The sequence below is a fragment of the Hesperophylax consimilis genome, chromosome 21, assembly GCF_061612785.1.
Source record: "Hesperophylax consimilis isolate HC1 chromosome 21, BYU_Hcon_1.0, whole genome shotgun sequence".
NCBI classification, from domain to species: domain Eukaryota; kingdom Metazoa; phylum Arthropoda; class Insecta; order Trichoptera; family Limnephilidae; genus Hesperophylax; species Hesperophylax consimilis.
Genome location: NC_142856.1, coordinates 15,074,893 through 15,092,703, shown reverse-complemented (window position 1 = coordinate 15,092,703; position 17,811 = coordinate 15,074,893). Strand labels below are relative to the sequence as shown.

At 31.9% G+C, this 17,811-nt stretch overlaps 1 protein-coding gene across 2 annotated transcripts in view; it reads right to left on the bottom strand.

Moving 5' to 3' along the window:
* Positions 1-17,811, bottom strand: part of LOC149413652 (alpha-N-acetylgalactosaminidase) — a 135,952-nt gene that overhangs the window by 36,103 nt on the left and 82,038 nt on the right. For both annotated transcript variants that reach the window (XM_089644819.1, XM_089644820.1), the window contains exon 3: positions 14,784-14,958. In XM_089644819.1, the coding sequence (XP_089500945.1) occupies positions 14,784-14,958 (175 nt within the window). The remainder of the gene's footprint in view (positions 1-14,783; positions 14,959-17,811) is intronic.

Sequence of the window (17,811 nt, the reverse complement as noted above, 5' to 3'; positions counted from 1 at the left end):
ATATACATTCCACATATATACATATATGTGAAATGTATATGTATAGCATCAATAAAAACTGCTTGTGGATGTATTATTTTAATGAAAAATGCTATTTCTAATTGTCAAGTCTCTGACAGCCCTGAACTGTGTACTTATAATCCCATGTTTCACATTACTGTAAAAGCCTTTTATGGCGTTTAATAAATAAATAAATAAATAAATAAATAAATAAACACCAAGATGGGACTCAAGGCGCTATTGCAAGGGAACGTGTATCTAAATGTATGAGTTGTATATATATTTTGTGTTGTGTATCTAAATGAATCTACTCGTTTTACGATAAATGAAGGACTAATTTATTGTACCTAAGCATTTAAACAAATATGGACAAAGATCACTGGACTACATGATACTTAGTTGCTTAAATATGTTACCTGCTGAAATAAAAAAAAATGTACAAATGTAAAAACAAATATTATGTTGAAAAATTGGCTCGCTGAAAGAAATAGTTTGTATTAGAGTCTAATACAAAATATAGGTAGATACTATCACTGTTGTGTATATGTTTTTTTTTTAATATTTAAAAAAAAAATTGTTATTTTTTATTGTTATCACTGTTGTCATTAAGTAAAATAAGTTTTTATCTCTTTTTGATATTTTTTATGTGAAAAGTTGCCATCGACAAACTACTGAAAAGTAGTTTATTGGAACTTTTCTGTTTTTTTTCTGTATTTTATTTTATTATTTACTGTAATATATATTTTTGTCTTGCTTTCTTTAAATAAAAAAAATAAATAACAAAAAATAAAAAAGTGAGACAGCATGATAGTGAATACCCAATAAAAGCGTGTTACTGCTTTAAATGACGTCAAACTTAAAAAAAAAATAATGACGGGAATGGCCAATTGGTAACTTTGTCGCACGTGAATTTCTACAAATCAACTGGGTCATAAATTACTTCTGAACTTTGTGAATATCCGTATTAATTTTCTTTCAATCCTACAGAATTTAACTAAATAGGTTGGTAAGTTATGGTTTTCTGCAGAGTAATAAATATCTGATAAAATTCGTTCTTAACAATTTATACTGGAAACTAGCAAGAACATAAACAAATTAGTACCTACCCATTGAAATTATGCAACAGTTTTTCTGTTCCGGGATCCGGGTATCTTGGCCGAGTCTCTCTCAATAACAATGACGAGTAATTGCCTCAAGATTGGTTGAGTAATTATTATTGTTTTAATTTGAGGTGGCTCATCTCTTTTGACCTAGGAAGCATTGAACTTGCTAATTCAGGTTCAAGTTTCACTTGAATTACTTATGTACGCCTTTTTACTTGTCAATCGTTTGAGCAAATGGTTGTTATACGGTATTCATTCTATCATCGATAATTGAATTATTCTGTGAAATGAAAAATCAGCGTGCAAATAAGAAGTAAAGATCATAAATATAGTAGAGACGATATCATGAAGAAAAAAAGACGTTTTACAATAAAACGAGAAAATGAAAATAGAGCCGTATCTGATTTGGTCTCCGTATATGATTTAGCTTTTAGACAAAAAAACGTGAATAAACAGCATCTCTTCTAGGCCCACAAGATTTCCAAAGTTCTTATTTTGTTTCACAGAATTTCAACAATTCATCAAATTTCAATGTTAATTTACCAGTTCTGTGAAAGTTCTATTTAGTTACTGTTATTATTTCAGTTTTGTGAAAGTTCTATTCAATTTCAGTTCTGTGAAACAACTGGACTATAATGATATAATAACAGAACTCGAATAGAACTTTCACAAAACTTGAAAACTTTCTTCGAAATTTGATGAATTGTTCAATTGGCCCTATTGTTTCGCATAAATTCAAATGTAACATTGTCATCAAATGGCCATTCATCCCATTCTACTCGTCACGAGGCTGGCCGAATAAATCGTCGTTACGTGCAAAAGCGTCGTCCCACCTTGCCAGGCTTGATACGCAAGAAACGGTTTTACCCCCCTAGGCGCGTTAAAAAAATGTTTCAAATTCACAATGGCGCTAAATGGCCATTTGAAGAAATAAAACAAGCAGGTAGTAAATTGAATTGGCAAATAACTAGGCAACATAAAAGTGAAAAAATACCCACACTAAGTGGTACATTTATTACTCTTGCAGGTACATTGTAAATATTTGACTTATATACCATGTAATATGTGGTTGATTTTCTGTGGATGTTTATAATATACTTTTATTGCCTTAATAACTATAATGAGGTGTTTTGCGGCAGAAAGTTTTCTTTTGTGTATTATGTTTATGTTTTAGAGAAAATTTGTGTGAAGATAACTGTACTGATATGCATTACTTCATTATGTAAACATAATATTAAATCTTACAGTAGATAAGCAAAATACTATGTTCATAATAAATGACGCGTATCATGCGTAGAGAATCACTTTCAGTTTTACCAAATAGCTGTAATTATCTGGATTATGTTATGGTAATGTGCCCACCATTGTTTTAGTGTATGCATATACACTGTACGTGTAGCTACAGAGAAAGAAAGTGAAATTTTGTGGACGATTTTATTTAATATATTTTTTAATATTATTCTATCAAAAATTCCCATAGATAGTCTTGAAGACAATGGACTTGTGATGAAATCATTTTGGTATTTTGTTGGAATGTTGGAAGCTCTCTTTTTGCTCTTGTCAAAGGAGAGATGGTATTTAAAACTTATTCTCAGATGATTAGATGAATCTCTATTATAGATCTACATTTTAAATATGGAATAGGTAAGAATTGGTATTATTAATTTTAGAGAATTAATTTAATAACGAATTAATGATGCGACTAATAGCTTGCGACAAAACCCTGCTTTTAATTTGTTGTTCTGTTTGGCATTTATTTTTAACGCTTTCTATTGCAGAATTATAAAGGGAATCAGTAAGGAAAATTTATTGTAAAAGCGAGAAACCAGAAGGACACCAGAAAGATTGAATCAGAGATGAAGCGAATATTAAAAAATATTTGCAGGGCTAAATGAGATATATAAAGAAAAGATATTTAGAGGGCTAAATGAGATAGAGAAAAGATATTTGGAGGGCTGTAATAACTTAACATAAAATACACGGAGAAAAATGAGTATTGCTAATTTATTAAGAATCTCTTCAAAATATTCGTAATACGGTTAAAAACTGGATTGCAGGCCCTTAACGAATGAATTTAAAGGTTTCCTGATAAACTTTAATACTAATGTATCATCACGATGTCGGAACACGTGTTCATAAACATCCTAACATGTTCACATTTCGTCATCAAATATTATCAAGACAATCGCAGAAGGTGCGTGAACACGTGTTCCGATATTTTTGGAATTTACTAAAAGTTTACCATGGAACGGCCTGCAATCCCCTTTCTAACCGAATAACCAGATTTTTTTTTAAAGATTATTAATAAATTACCATTGCTTATTTTTCTGAGTGTAGAAAACATCGGCGTTAATTAATCTATTCATTTATCTAAAATAGGTTGTCTGACTACCTACAATGTATCCACAGATACTTTGGATACGTTGCTCGTCAAACTGGAGAAGTCCACGATTAATGAGATGGTGGAAGACAGAATAAGCTGGAGGAGGTTCTTTAAAGCATTGGAGTGATCAAGTGCCACGAGGCTCTCTGTCCAACGCAGGATCGTGGGTGATGTATGTGGAGAAACCTGGTTTAAAGGACAATTGAAGACACGATCTTCAGCAATGATGAAACGACAGAAAATAAAGGAAAGACAAGAAGCATAAGAGGAAGGAAAAAAATGAAGCCTAATACCCAGACATAAAATGTAACAAGGCAATTAAAATCTACGTTGGATAACCGATATAAATATGATGGGGAGGATAAACCACTGATGATTTATAAGCCGGTTTAAGGTGACAGGAAAGAGACACATATTCAACGCAAGAAAGTTGATAAAATGACGAAGCTAATCAATTTGACAATCAAAGCGATTTAGAGTTCTTACTTCTAGACCACTAAATACAATCCGGGAAGATTAGTTTAGGAACAGGCACATCATTTTAAAGAGCTAACGTTGGAATGTATTTGTGATCGCAAGCTGGTTAGAATTTTTTTAGAATACCCGCACTTAGTTCCCTCTTACCCCGCAATAAGCCCAACGATAAGTACACCATTACACTAGCAAAAATATATTTATTCTGATTTATCTGTACCTTCCTACGTGAATAACATCGCGAATCAAAGACAAAATTTCTTACTGGATATTAAGTAAAACAAATATTTTTTCCTGATGATTTTAAGTCAAATAAAAAAAACAAGTGGTAGAATTTCTTGTGCTATATTATTCAAGATTGAGTGTATTGCGTTTAGCCAACATCACTGCATAAACGCCAATTTGCCAACAATGCGTACAACATGTCGTATATTGCATACACAATGCGCAGACATTGCCAATAAAGTTCCGTATTATGGCCACAACGCGTGTAAAGTACCGTTTGATGTCTACAACATGTATAAAATATCGCATTATGCGATTACCTGCACTGTGTGCTGTCTCAATTATGTACAATTATATTATTTGTTGATTTGTGTAAAGTATTTTGATGTTTTTCAAATTAACTGAAGCGTAACGTAATGATTGAATCGAAAGTAAGGAAGACAACGGTAAATTATGCACGACAGGTTCTACGAGAAAACGATAACGAAGAAGATAATACGTCGTTCTATTATCATAATGAAAAATTTGGTACTCTTTGTACTCCGAGAGTTGTGGGCAAGAAAACTAATTAAGCAATAAAAATTAGATGGAAGAAATTAGAACATCTCAGAATTGATCAAATTATTCAAATATTCGATGCGGGCCATAATTGCGGGCAAACTAACCGCCACGCCATTACCATCGCTTACAATGCCACTTTTTTGAACTCTTTCAACTGTGTTTTGGCATAAACTTCTTGCTTTATTCACACCACGTTTTTCCGTCAAAATCATCAAATATTACATAACTCTGTAGATTAATTCACTTGATGATGCCATGTCTTCCCGAGGAGTCCCTGATTACCCTTTCCCCGAGAATCTCGATAAAATAAAAGCCGATGCAGCCCTTCTTTTAAAAAGATCCTCCGCAACCAGAGAATTAATCTAAAGTTTGACATAGAGCCGTGTTATGCGCTATTTACTTTTCACACACGATTATATGAACCGTAGTTCTCAAAAGCAATGAACAGATCAATTAATTAAAAAATTATTAACCTCAACACAGGCTTGTCCTAGTGAGGTTAAAAATGCTAACGTAATACAAGATACAATGTAAAGAAACAATAAATAAATTCATCAAGCAACATTAGACTGCTAAGAGAGATATGAAAAAAAATTGTTTTCACTATTCTGTAAATATAACGTCTTTAAATTCCTTCCGCCGAATGTCACGTTTCGCCTAACCGCAAATTTGATTAGCCTGAGAGGCATTTCATCAATTTAAATAAATAATAACGTTACTGCTTCATCTCGTCTGCCTTTTGTTGGTGACTTTCACAATGATTAAAACATTTGAGGTATTTTATGGTTCGTATTCTGCCAGCTTTGTCATTGTCTTATGGTTTATCATTTCCTTTTGTACTGATAGAGCTTGTTTTGGATCATTTGCTAAAAAAAAGGTTTTCGCAGTACTTTTAAATTTTCTCTTTTCTTTTATTTTTTGGCATACACTTCAGTTAGTGCTGGAAGAAAACCATTGATATCCATTTTGGTAACCTTCTAATCAATATATTATCGTTATTTTGACCAAGTTCAATCCACCAAGACAAACATTCAATGATACTATTCTCTTCTTCGGATAACCTTTCCCTTTGGAGGTTGGCTATCATCATATTAAGTTGAATACCTATATACAATACAGTCAAGTAGGTCTCAAAGCCATGTGGTGTGGTGTTGGGACTTATTAGACTTATATTTATCCTTCTTGAACAAGAAATTCGAGTTTTTATTTTCTAAGTTGTTTCAGTGAAAATACTACCTAAAAATCCCTCCATTGACTCACTCACTTAAATTGACCAGAAAAGACAGGTACTACAGAATGTCACAACGGTTTACTATGTACTCAGTACACATAACAAGTGTTCCCCCGTTCCGGAGAATCTGACACCTAAACATACAATAACGTGGATGCAGGTGCAGCAATAAAGCTTGCATTTCTTCTAACGACGGATATAATAAGATTTGAGAATGGACTATGGCTAGTAGCCACTCAAGTAACGCGGGTTAGGACAAAACTAAAATTGCTTATAGAAGCGGATTGTATTATGGACAGTTGGATGAGGCAAGTAACCTAAAAAGCCACGAAATTGGTAGCGCATTACTGAAGTTTGAATGAGAAAGACTTGTTTATTTAGTAAAATAAACTGAATCCATTACCATTTTTACTTTCTCCGCCTCCATGTTTGGCTAACGGTATTTTTGGAAGTAGGTGCGTACAATACAAACAGTGCCCTTATATCCTGTGTTGTAGGATTTTGTAGAGAGCGCAGCGGTAAGCTCAATTCGATAAAATATTTATTTGTCCAAACTTAAAACTACATACTGCCTCGTTATTAAAATTTGTAAATGTATTGCTGTTGGCTTTATAACAAAGGCACCATAGAACAGTTAATATTGTTCTAACTAGTGTCCTATATTGCATACAATTAATATGATAAGGTCAACAAAACAGTTTTATGTTTAAACTTTGGCAATCTTTCGTCAACTATATTATTGTTAATCGCTCTGAGCAAGCTTTCTTTATCCCTTTCTTTTCCTTTCTTTTTTCCTTTTCCTTTGTTCTTTTTTCTGAATGGTCCATTTAACGGAACAACAACAACAATCATAAACGTCAGACGACTATTTAAATGCTCCAACATTAATCTAATCAAAAGTGTAGTAAAAAGTTAAGTGGATCACTTCAGTTTATGAAATACAGTGTAGTTTTTCGCGCACTATCATCGCGTGATCTTAGATCCTGAACTGTAACACCCGAAAGTATCAAAATAGTGTTTTGAAATTAAAACAATAAACTTCCTACTAGATTGCACAGTTTAATCTCATTAAAAATTAAAATCATATAGACTGTATTTCGACAAGAAGCTATACAAAACAAAGAGAACAGTAGTAAATAATTCACAGTTTTTCGGTGAAGATAAAAAGTGAAATAACAAAATAAAAAAGTGCTAAAAACGTTACAAGTGCAACAATAAACACATGTTTTTACCCAAGAACATAAACAAAATATAAACAAGTACTAAATGAACTTTACACAAGTATATTTAAACGTATCCCACAACTCTCGCCCAAGGCTCCATAGCTCAGTGGTCTAAAACGTCAGCACCGCGCTATTCTGTCGATCCAAGTTCAAATCCCAGACCGGCGAACGACTTTAAAAAAAAACCTTTTTTTTAATACATATTAATAATAAATATTAATAAATAATACTCAACCCAGAATATAAAACTCTCACTTGGATTTTAAAAACAGCTTCACAATCAGCTACCATCACGGATTCAAACCAAAACACAACCTGTGTAACTGGTTTTGCCTGCCTATAGGCGCTAGAGAGTGTGCCAGTGTGTTTGCCTACCAACAGGCGCAACCCTCAAAATACATAACCGGTGTAATTGATTTTGCCTACCTTTAGGCGCTAGAGAGTGCCATTGTTTTTGCCCACCAACAGGAGCAATCCTAAAAAAAAAAAAGGACAACACAACATGTCTAAATCTCGCAGTAAATTCTCCAGCGCGAAGAAAACCACATCTTCACCACAAACTAGCACTATGGACTCACCGTCGGCGACACATCAATCTATGATTAATATAGACAGTGAATCAATATTTGAATTCATCAATACGAAATTCGAGGAAATGAAGACAGTAATGCTCAATAAAATTGAAACAGAGCTGCAAGAAATAAAAAACTTCACGAACTTCATCAATGACAAATATGATGACATTTTACAAAAACTTCAACAAATCATGGACATTCCAAACACCGTCAACAAAATCAAGGAGGAACTAGCGGATAAAGAAATCAGATTATCTACGGTAGAAATCCACCTGGCGGATATAGAACAAGCAGCCCTGCTGAACTCCATAGAGATAAACGGCCTAAAATTACAGGACAACATATCCCCAGTCCACGCTGTTACACGGATCGCTGAACTCGCAGGCGTTACGATGTCCCCAGAGGATACATACAAAGTCACAACAAACAAAACAAATGATCAAACAAAAATAACAATTAATTTTAAGGATACCACAAAAGCACAAACCATGTTAGCATCCAAACACAGTGACCCGATAAAAAAATTCAACGGAGAAGGAGCCAAATATGTTTATCTTAATGCGGCATTAACCCAATATTACAAAAATCTGCACTGAAACACCAGAAAAAGAGCCCAAGAAAAAGACTACAAATATGTTTGGGTAAAATCAGGAAAAATTCTCGTCAGAAAATCCAAAGACTCAAAGGTTATGGAAATAAAACACCTAAACGATATATCTAATAAACTGACATAAACACGACTTTACATCTAACACAACCTCACATCACATACTTACACAAATACACACCAACATGGCAGATTACATGGAATATATAGATTCGGACAATCAACACTACTGTGAAAGTACAAATGATATTAACCTCTGGACCAAATTCACAAAAGAAAAACATAGAATCAATATATTACACCAAAACATTAGATCGATCAATAAAAATTTTGATGAATTTTTTATATACCTCCAACAGCTTGAAAATAATTTTGATGTCATTGTACTGACAGAATGCTGGTTGAATGACAACTACATACCAAAAACAATCAAAAACTATAATACACACCATACAAAAATACACAAAAACCAAAATGATGGTATAGTTATATACGTCAGTGATAAAAATAACACAACCATTCAAGAAATAAACATAATCGACTCCAACTGCATACAAATTACATATAGAAAAGAAACATGTATCCTAGCTATGTACAGATCTCCATCCAAAAACAACATCACAAATTTCTTAACTGATCTTAACAATACATTAAATGATCTCAACAAATACAAAAATTTCATCATCATAGGAGATCTTAATATAAACATTCTACAAAACGGACACCCAAAAAACATAGAATACCTAGCAATACTAGCACAACACGGACTGGAGCCAATAATAAAGGTCCCAACACGGGTCACACAAAACACTAAAAGCTGCATAGACCATATAATGATCAAGACAAAACTAAAAACCAAAACAGTAGTACTTGAAAGCACAATCACTGATCACTACATGAATATGATAGCAATAGACACCGAAAACACTACTTCGAAACAACATAAAATATTTACAAAAAAAATAATTGACTACTCAAACTTAAAAGAAAAACTCCAAAAAATAAACTGGAATACATTATACCAAATAGATAATGTCGAGGAAGCCTGGAATACATTTACAAATACGCTAACGCAAGAAATAAATAATTACACTACAGTAAAACATATAAAACTTACACACAAAGCAAAAAAAATTGAACTATGGATAACACAAGGAATATTAAACTGTATTCGTAAACGAGACAAAATTCACAAACAAACTAAACAAACACCGTATGACATGGAACAACTTAATTACTATAAAAGATATAGAAACATATGCACGAAAATTATTAGAGTAGCTAAGGAGATGTACTACAAAGAAAAACTTAAAAAAGCAAACAATTACCCAAAGGAAATATGGAAAATATTAAAGGAAGTTACATACACACAAAAATACAAACAAAAAAATACTATCGAACATCTAAATATTAACTCGAAAAAAATAGATGCCAAAACAAATATAGAAATGATGGCAAACCACGCAAATAACTTTTTTGCAACTATAGGGAAAGTTTTAGCGAATCGTAAAAAACACAGCACAAACACACTAACACAAACAAACAGATCAAACATCGATACCCAACCAACACAACACAGATTTATATTAAAAACAAGTTCGGAAATGGAAATTAACAAAATAATAAATACATTAAAAAACCAGATTGCTCCTGGATTAGATGAGATAACAACGGATTGCATTAAAATAATAAAAAATGAAATATTAAAACCTATAACACACCTAATCAACCTTAGCATAACACATGCCTGCTTTCCTAATACTCTTAAAAAAGGACTGGTAATCCCTATGTATAAATCCGGAGATAAAATGGAAATAACTAACTATAGACCAATTACTTTGTTAAACTCTCTATCAAAGATTTTCGAAAGACTATTAAAAAACCAAATAATAAAATACCTGGAAGAAAACAAATTAATCTCGGACAAACAATATGGATTTAGAGAAAAAAGAAGCACAAAAGAAGCTTTAGCAAGTACAATAGATTATATACATAGCAACTTAGATCAAGGGTTTAAATGCATAGCGATATATTTAGATTTGGCTAAAGCCTTTGATTCAATATCCCACAAAACACTTTTTAAAAAATTAGAAAATATGGGTATCAAAGACAAAGAACTACAACTATTAAAAAGCTACATGAGCGACAGAACACAACAAGTCAAAATTAATAACTATACTAGCAAACCACTGCCGATTACACACGGAGTTCCACAAGGAAGCATACTAGGGCCCGTTCTTTTCATAATTTACATAAATGAACTTTGCAGCATGGAAATAGATGGAGAAATAATTAGTTACGCAGACGACACAGTTTTATTATTTAAATCTAAGGATTGGAATAAGGTTTATAACATAGCGAATCTAGGAATCACGCAAGTGAAAAAATGGTTGGACTCAAATACACTCACACTAAACATATCGAAAACAAAATTCACAACGTACAGCATAACTAACACAGGACAGCCAAAAAACAATACAAACACCATAAAAATACACGAATGCATAAACACCAACATCTGCGATTGCCCCCCTCTAGAAAAAACAGAACAAATAAAGTATCTAGGAATCCTAATTGACCATAATCTTAGATGGACACATCACATCAAACAAATCACAAATAGACTCCTCAGAACAATACACATTTTCCTAAACATAAGAAACATATATAAAATAAAACAATTGAAAACAATATATTATGCACTATGCCAATCAATAATAGAATATGGAATAATTGCTTGGGGAGGAGCGACAAACGCAGCTATCGCTCAAATAGAAATTGCACAGAAAACGATATTAAAGGTAATACTCAAAAAACATAAACTAACCGACACAGACCAAATATTTAAAAGCTGTGACGTACTTGATATACGCCAATTATATGTTAAAACACTACTAAACTACATTTTCGACCAAAAAAACAAACCCCAACAAACACAAAATATCACTAATAGACCGGTCAGACAAGCGTACAAAGAAAACATAAAAACTCCGACGGTAAACACTACCTTTGGACAAAGACACCATAAATACCACGCTATTAAAGCATTCAACAGTCTTCCACTTGAAACAAAAATTGAGGAAAATAAAAATAAATTCAAACACAAAATAAAAAAAATGGATTAAAGAACAAAAAGACATTATTACCAAAATACTATAACATAAAAGAATAAAACATATACACGCAACACAAAAAAAAATATAAAACACACAACACACACAAACACATATATCATTATAAATGCCGATTTACATTCTCTTTTGATATTTTTCTTTTAGTGTTATAATTATATTTTAATTTTTAATCTTTATTTTTTATTTTAAACTTATCTTTATTTTAATGTTGTTTTTCTTTTCTTTTATTTTTTTTAAATGTATAAATTCTTAAATTATAACATGGGGGCCTCAGCGCGGGTAAACAACCCAGTGAGGCCAACATTACTAAATTGAAATATAAAATATTGTAAAAAAAATGTATCAATAATAAAAAAAAAAAAAAAAAAAAACGTTATTTTAACTGTCATTCTCAGGCAGAAGACTTCGTAGACCCTTTAATTTTAAACAGTTGGACCGAGAATAACGATATAATAAGAATTAAGAACACAAATTTAATAATTTTGTTGATCTTCAATATTATATTAATGTTATAAGAATTGAATAATCAATTAATTCACTTTGACCCATCCAATAGTTGAACTTATTTAAAATCATCAAAAATACTAATTTAATTCTGTCTGGTCTAGATCAATCCTTTCTACCTTTCTTTCTTTTTCCTTTTTTCCTGTTTATTATTATTCCGTATATATTCGGAGAAAATATTAAGATATTTATAGTATGGACATAAAAAGGTACTTTAACCACACACCTATGTATGTATCACAATAATATAGGTACCTACATACATAGGTGCATGGTTGAAGTACTGTAAAGTGTACATGTCATAATAAGCTAATAAACAATGAACTCGGATTTGCTTAGAATTTAAGTGTCATTTTCGAAATTGGAAATGATTGTGTGAAGAATTCAGACAAGCGATATTGTACCTACCTATAGACAGAAAATTAAAGGGTGTATATTTTTTTGTAGAAGATAAAAATGTACCTACCCAGAATAATACATATTTTTTTACAAGACGATTGTTTTAATTCTGTATTTAAAATGTGCATTTCTTGTGTATAAATTTCTAAGGGTTATTAATCTTGACAAGGAAGGTCGGAGTTTGTGATTTTTTCTAAGGGTCAGCGTTTTTCCCATATTCAATAAAGCGTTATTTACTACATTAAATAACATAATATCCCGTGATTTTTCACTGGTCTTCGCTTGTTATGTACTAACAATACCACCACGCTTCGTTCCAAGAAAATCAAGACACATTTGTTGACATTTTTTGCATGAAAACGTTTCAGATACATGGCACTCAAGTTTTACGAAAATCGTGCGGCCATATAAAAGTTTTTACAAGAATATCGGACAGTTAACCTTGCTCTAATTTATCACATTGACTTTCGAAATCAAACGAATGTTGAATTAAAAAAAAGTATATACGTAAACGAGCGACCATTGTTATTGTTGTGGTTCAAAACGAATAGTGAAATTTATTAGGAGGTAGGTACCTACGGTACACTCAAGCGACTATTTATTCAAGAAAAAAATATATCATTGTGTGAAATCTTTTGGAGCTTTTTTGATGATAGGCTTGCTGTATGCATGTCACTTTTTCTTGTAAAGTTTTTGGATGTGCTGATTAAAAGAATTTAGTTTCTTGTTAATGTTAATTATTACTAGTGAAATTTGATAGATTTAGAAAGGTACATTGCAAGTAGATTGCATTTAGAAAGGTTAGAAATGTTGTGATTTCTAGAATGTGTCTTGGGAATTCGACCGATTGAAAAAGGGAAAGGATTAGAAGCAGAATAATGTTTTCAACCATATTCAAGGATAGAAGACGGCCAACAATAAAGAGGTTTCTCCCACATTGGAATTGTTGAGGCCCCTAAATTTAGGTGTCTTGGCGGTGAGTATGAGATTACCGTATCTTAAGATATAAGTTGGGGAAGAGAGGTAGTGGTCGTCTGCATGAGTCTGAAGAACTGAAGAGAACTGCAGGCTGATCATGGGAAAGAGTCGCCACGGATCGAAAAGCCTCAAAAATAATTAATAAAAGCTAATGACGAAAGCAGGACGCTGAAAGGCTTGCGAATAAGAAGAGGAAAGTGAATTTGGAGGGAGATAGCAGGAGACCAGCAGGAGTAAAAGCGATTTCACTTTGTTAAATTTGACTTAACAAAACTGAGACTGGTGAGTCCTTGTTTCCTATACTCCAATCGGCTTATCGTATGTTCTAGAAGCACAGATTTAAAACATTGAGGAATATTGTCCATCAGGTTTAACGGATGCATTGCATTTTAATTGTCCCATATAACATAGGAGTTGACATATTTTTGGTCCTTCGAGTGTGATGTATAGGGTTTATTTAAGCAGCACCTTCGAACACCAATTAATACAGTGGAGTCGTAGTTTCTCGACACCAATAATATTACATTTATTTATTTGCGCTATAAGAAGTTTTCATACTTTCATATTTATAATTATAGAGTTACAGACAACCCTGATTCACTGAACCTAATCACCTTCACCATACCAACTAGAACTACTCGACCGAAAATTCGTTTTAATTGCAACAATAATATCAGGACTGAGCCACTTTGATACTCGCTTGTACCTAGATTGCATGCAGTTGGTAATACTTTTGCAGAAATAGTAGCTGTGTTCAACTGCACGAAATATAGTTATGAGAAGGCTATAATAACATACCTCAATTATAATATTTATTAAATAAGGTTGGTATAATACTATTCTTCTGAATGGTTTATTAGCAATTTTTACTTCATGATCACTGTTCCACTAAATTATTATGCATATCACATTTTTGTAAAAGCCAGTATGGACGTATAATATAAATAAATATTTGAAAGTGTTAGGAAGGTAATCTAATTGACCAATAAAATGATAACATATAAAAACAGATGATGAAGTGGCAACAAAAAGTGTAATTATCAAATACTACCCAGGTTCACATTTAAAAATAGATGTATGTATCAATAATAAGAGCAAGAGAAAGTGATTTTATTCAATTCAAACTGAAAGCAAAAAAGGAAGGACAGATTATGCAAAAATACAATAAAATAATAATCGAATGTTATCAAAAGATAATATAAAGATAAAGAAAACACCAGAAAACTTTGAAAGTCATAATTCATTCAACACAATTCGGACCACTTCTATCGACAACATACCCGGCGAAATTTACGTTCAATGAGCGTTGTGCGCACGCGCCGATCTAAACCCATCTCCTTACCACACAATACAACTCCAATAAAACTAATAAAAAAGTCTACTTACGTAGTCAGCCAGGCTCTTCATGCCGTACGGGAAACGTACTCTGTCGGGCACCAGTTGTCCGTAGGAGTCTCGTTCTTTTTCCAACCAACAATCGTCCACGTTGATGTATTCGTATCCTGCCGAAGCGTATCCCTCGGTTACAAGGATATCGGTCATTGTACGGAAGAGGCGGTCGCTGGAAGTGTGAAAATATTGTTAAAATACACGATGAAGAGTAACTGAATATTTAGAAGTTTCGGAGAAATTGAACAATTCTTCAAATTTCAAAGCTAATTTTGAACTGCTGTGAGAGATTTTTTCAAGTTCTATTATTATTTCAGTTCTCTCAAGCAACTAGCCTATAATTGTAAAATAACAGAACTAGAATAGAACTTTCACAGAACCCGAAAAAGAACGTTGAAAATTGAACAATTCTTCAAATTTCAAAGCTAATTTTGAACTGCTGTGAAAGATTTTTCAAGTTCTATTATTATTTCGGTTCTCTCAAGCAACTAGCTTATAATTGTACAATAACAGAACTGGAATAGGACTTTCACAGAACCCGAAAAAGAACGTTGAAATTTGAACAATTCATCGAATTTAAAAGTTGATTTTCTAGTTATGTGAAGGTTTTATTAAACTTCTCTAAATATGTCAGACAAGCAAAATGCAAAACGGTCGAGTTCAAATAGGACTTCACTACTCTCAGTTGATTATAGATAGGTATGATGATATTCAAACTATTCACTTAAAATACGAATAAGATTGAAAGGTGAGACGAAGTGTCAAACTGTAAAAGGAAAGGGGAGAAGGATGGTAATAAAAAAATTAAGAAATGAACGCTTTGATACTTGAAATATGTAAAACAGCAAGAGAAAGAAGTATCGGGTGCATACATGACGTAATTCTTAATTGGGGACGTTTTAGAAAAATACAGTACGATCAAGTGAATCAAATATACACCTTCCAAGATTCGTGTCGTGTTAACAATTGACATTTAATTAGCTAGTACGTAAATACGACGAGATATATAATAAAACGGATTGAAAAATCATGCAACGGGCTTAAATATAAATTACATAGACTGATGTTGCACCTTACGTAGATAAGTCTAAATTTCGACCCAAAAATTCTTACTTTTATTTAATATTTCATTATATTAGGATAGTACTTGGATTAGATTTAAAAAAAATACTAAATCAATATTCACAAATATTTGCGTAATTTGCTTCTAAAATCATGAAAAATAGAATTCTTTAATGGCCTAGTTAATAGCTAAAAACGTTTAAAAAAAACAATTTTGTCGGTATTTTGGCAACAAAATCTACTAAGTATAGTCTAAATTTTAGATTTGATGATACAGAGGGCATTTACCCATCCAAAAAAATGCAAATCATAATCACTATGCGGGACCACGAATTAACAGGATCATGGATTCACGGTGTTGTATTTTCTCTGCCGTTCAAGCGTGGAATTGGCACAGTGATTCAATGGTTGGATGGATCAATATTTTCGAAAGTAATATTGAAATGCTCGTCGTATGCAAATTATATTGATCGCTTTTAATGAGTCCTGTTTTGTTAATTACCGAATCGGCCTCAAATCATATATCCAATCAAAATGAAGATATACATGATTCAGTGGAGGCTTAACTGATTTTAATTATCTAATTTAATACCGGGAAATATTTTGTGATTATTAATTTAGCCTAAAGTAGGAGTCAGAATCATCTTTATCGATTATAAAATATAAATTACTAACACAAATTCGATCCAAGTTTGTGAAACTTATGAGGTAACTGGAACTCATAAAAAACGTGTTAGGTACAAAGAACTGAAACTAAAAACATATTTCCGTAGAACTAGATTTTTGTGTTTAATAACTTCGTCAGATAGTCGTAAAAAATATTAAGAAAATGTCAAGGTATTCTAGTAAATTATCTTTTTAATTCTTGGGTAAGTTAAATTTTATCTTAGTTTTGATTTAAATGAATATGAAAAATCACTATTTTACTCACGCCTAGGTAAAGCAGTCAAAAGTCATAAATTCGCGAAATCAGATTACCTACATTCAATTCATTATACTTCTACTGATTTTCTATTCAGCGCCAAAAGAGAACTCTTTTAAAAGAAAGTCGAAAAAATTTAGAAGACAGCATTAAGATCAGCTTTGGAAAAAAAAGTCTTATTCAGTACATATATTCTGAAGTGTAGATAATCTTATAAAAATCTCTCGTCTCAACAATTTTGATGCAAATGCAAGCAATTATAAAACACTCGAATTTGAATGCATTAAATATTTCAAAAGTCACTTTCGTATAAGAATTATTAATGGGACTTGTTTGATTCATAAGAAAGCGTCTTCGTCCCTGTGTACACACTGATAAATTACATTTAGATACGAATAGAGGAGACTCAATCTGTAAAAAATATCGTCACGCTCCAAGAAATACATTCGGCTATTAAAGATTTTGTAAATTCTTCTTATCACTGATTAATTTTTGTGGATTTTAGTAAATTTCTTTAAACATGTCTTCAAAAATGAACACTAAAAATTACTAACTCAACAGCGATTCTTCATAATAATGTTTCCACATACCAATAAAACATTCCATTATTACTATTAATCAAATAAATTAACTTTTTGTTACGTGGCAATGCGTCACATAACACTTGACCGAATTTATTTAACAAAAAATCAGCATATATTGGTTGAATTTATTACCAATAAATGATTATGTAAGATATTCTTTCCCCGGTTTTATATATGGATTAAAAAAAGCTGCTATTTAAAAATATTTCATAAAACATCTTTTTATAGTTTGATCTTTGTTTTCGCAAAAAAAAATACCAGAAGTTTTGTCATAATTCAACTTTTAAAATTAAAACTAAAAGTCAAATAACTTAAAAGTTTACAGCACATCAATAAAGTTTTTTTAGCATACGTAAATTTTAAAATGCTAATTATGAATTCTACAGCTTAAAGTCCTTGTAAAATTATATATAGGTGACACATTTAAATTTAATAAAAAAGCAACCACGCAGACTAA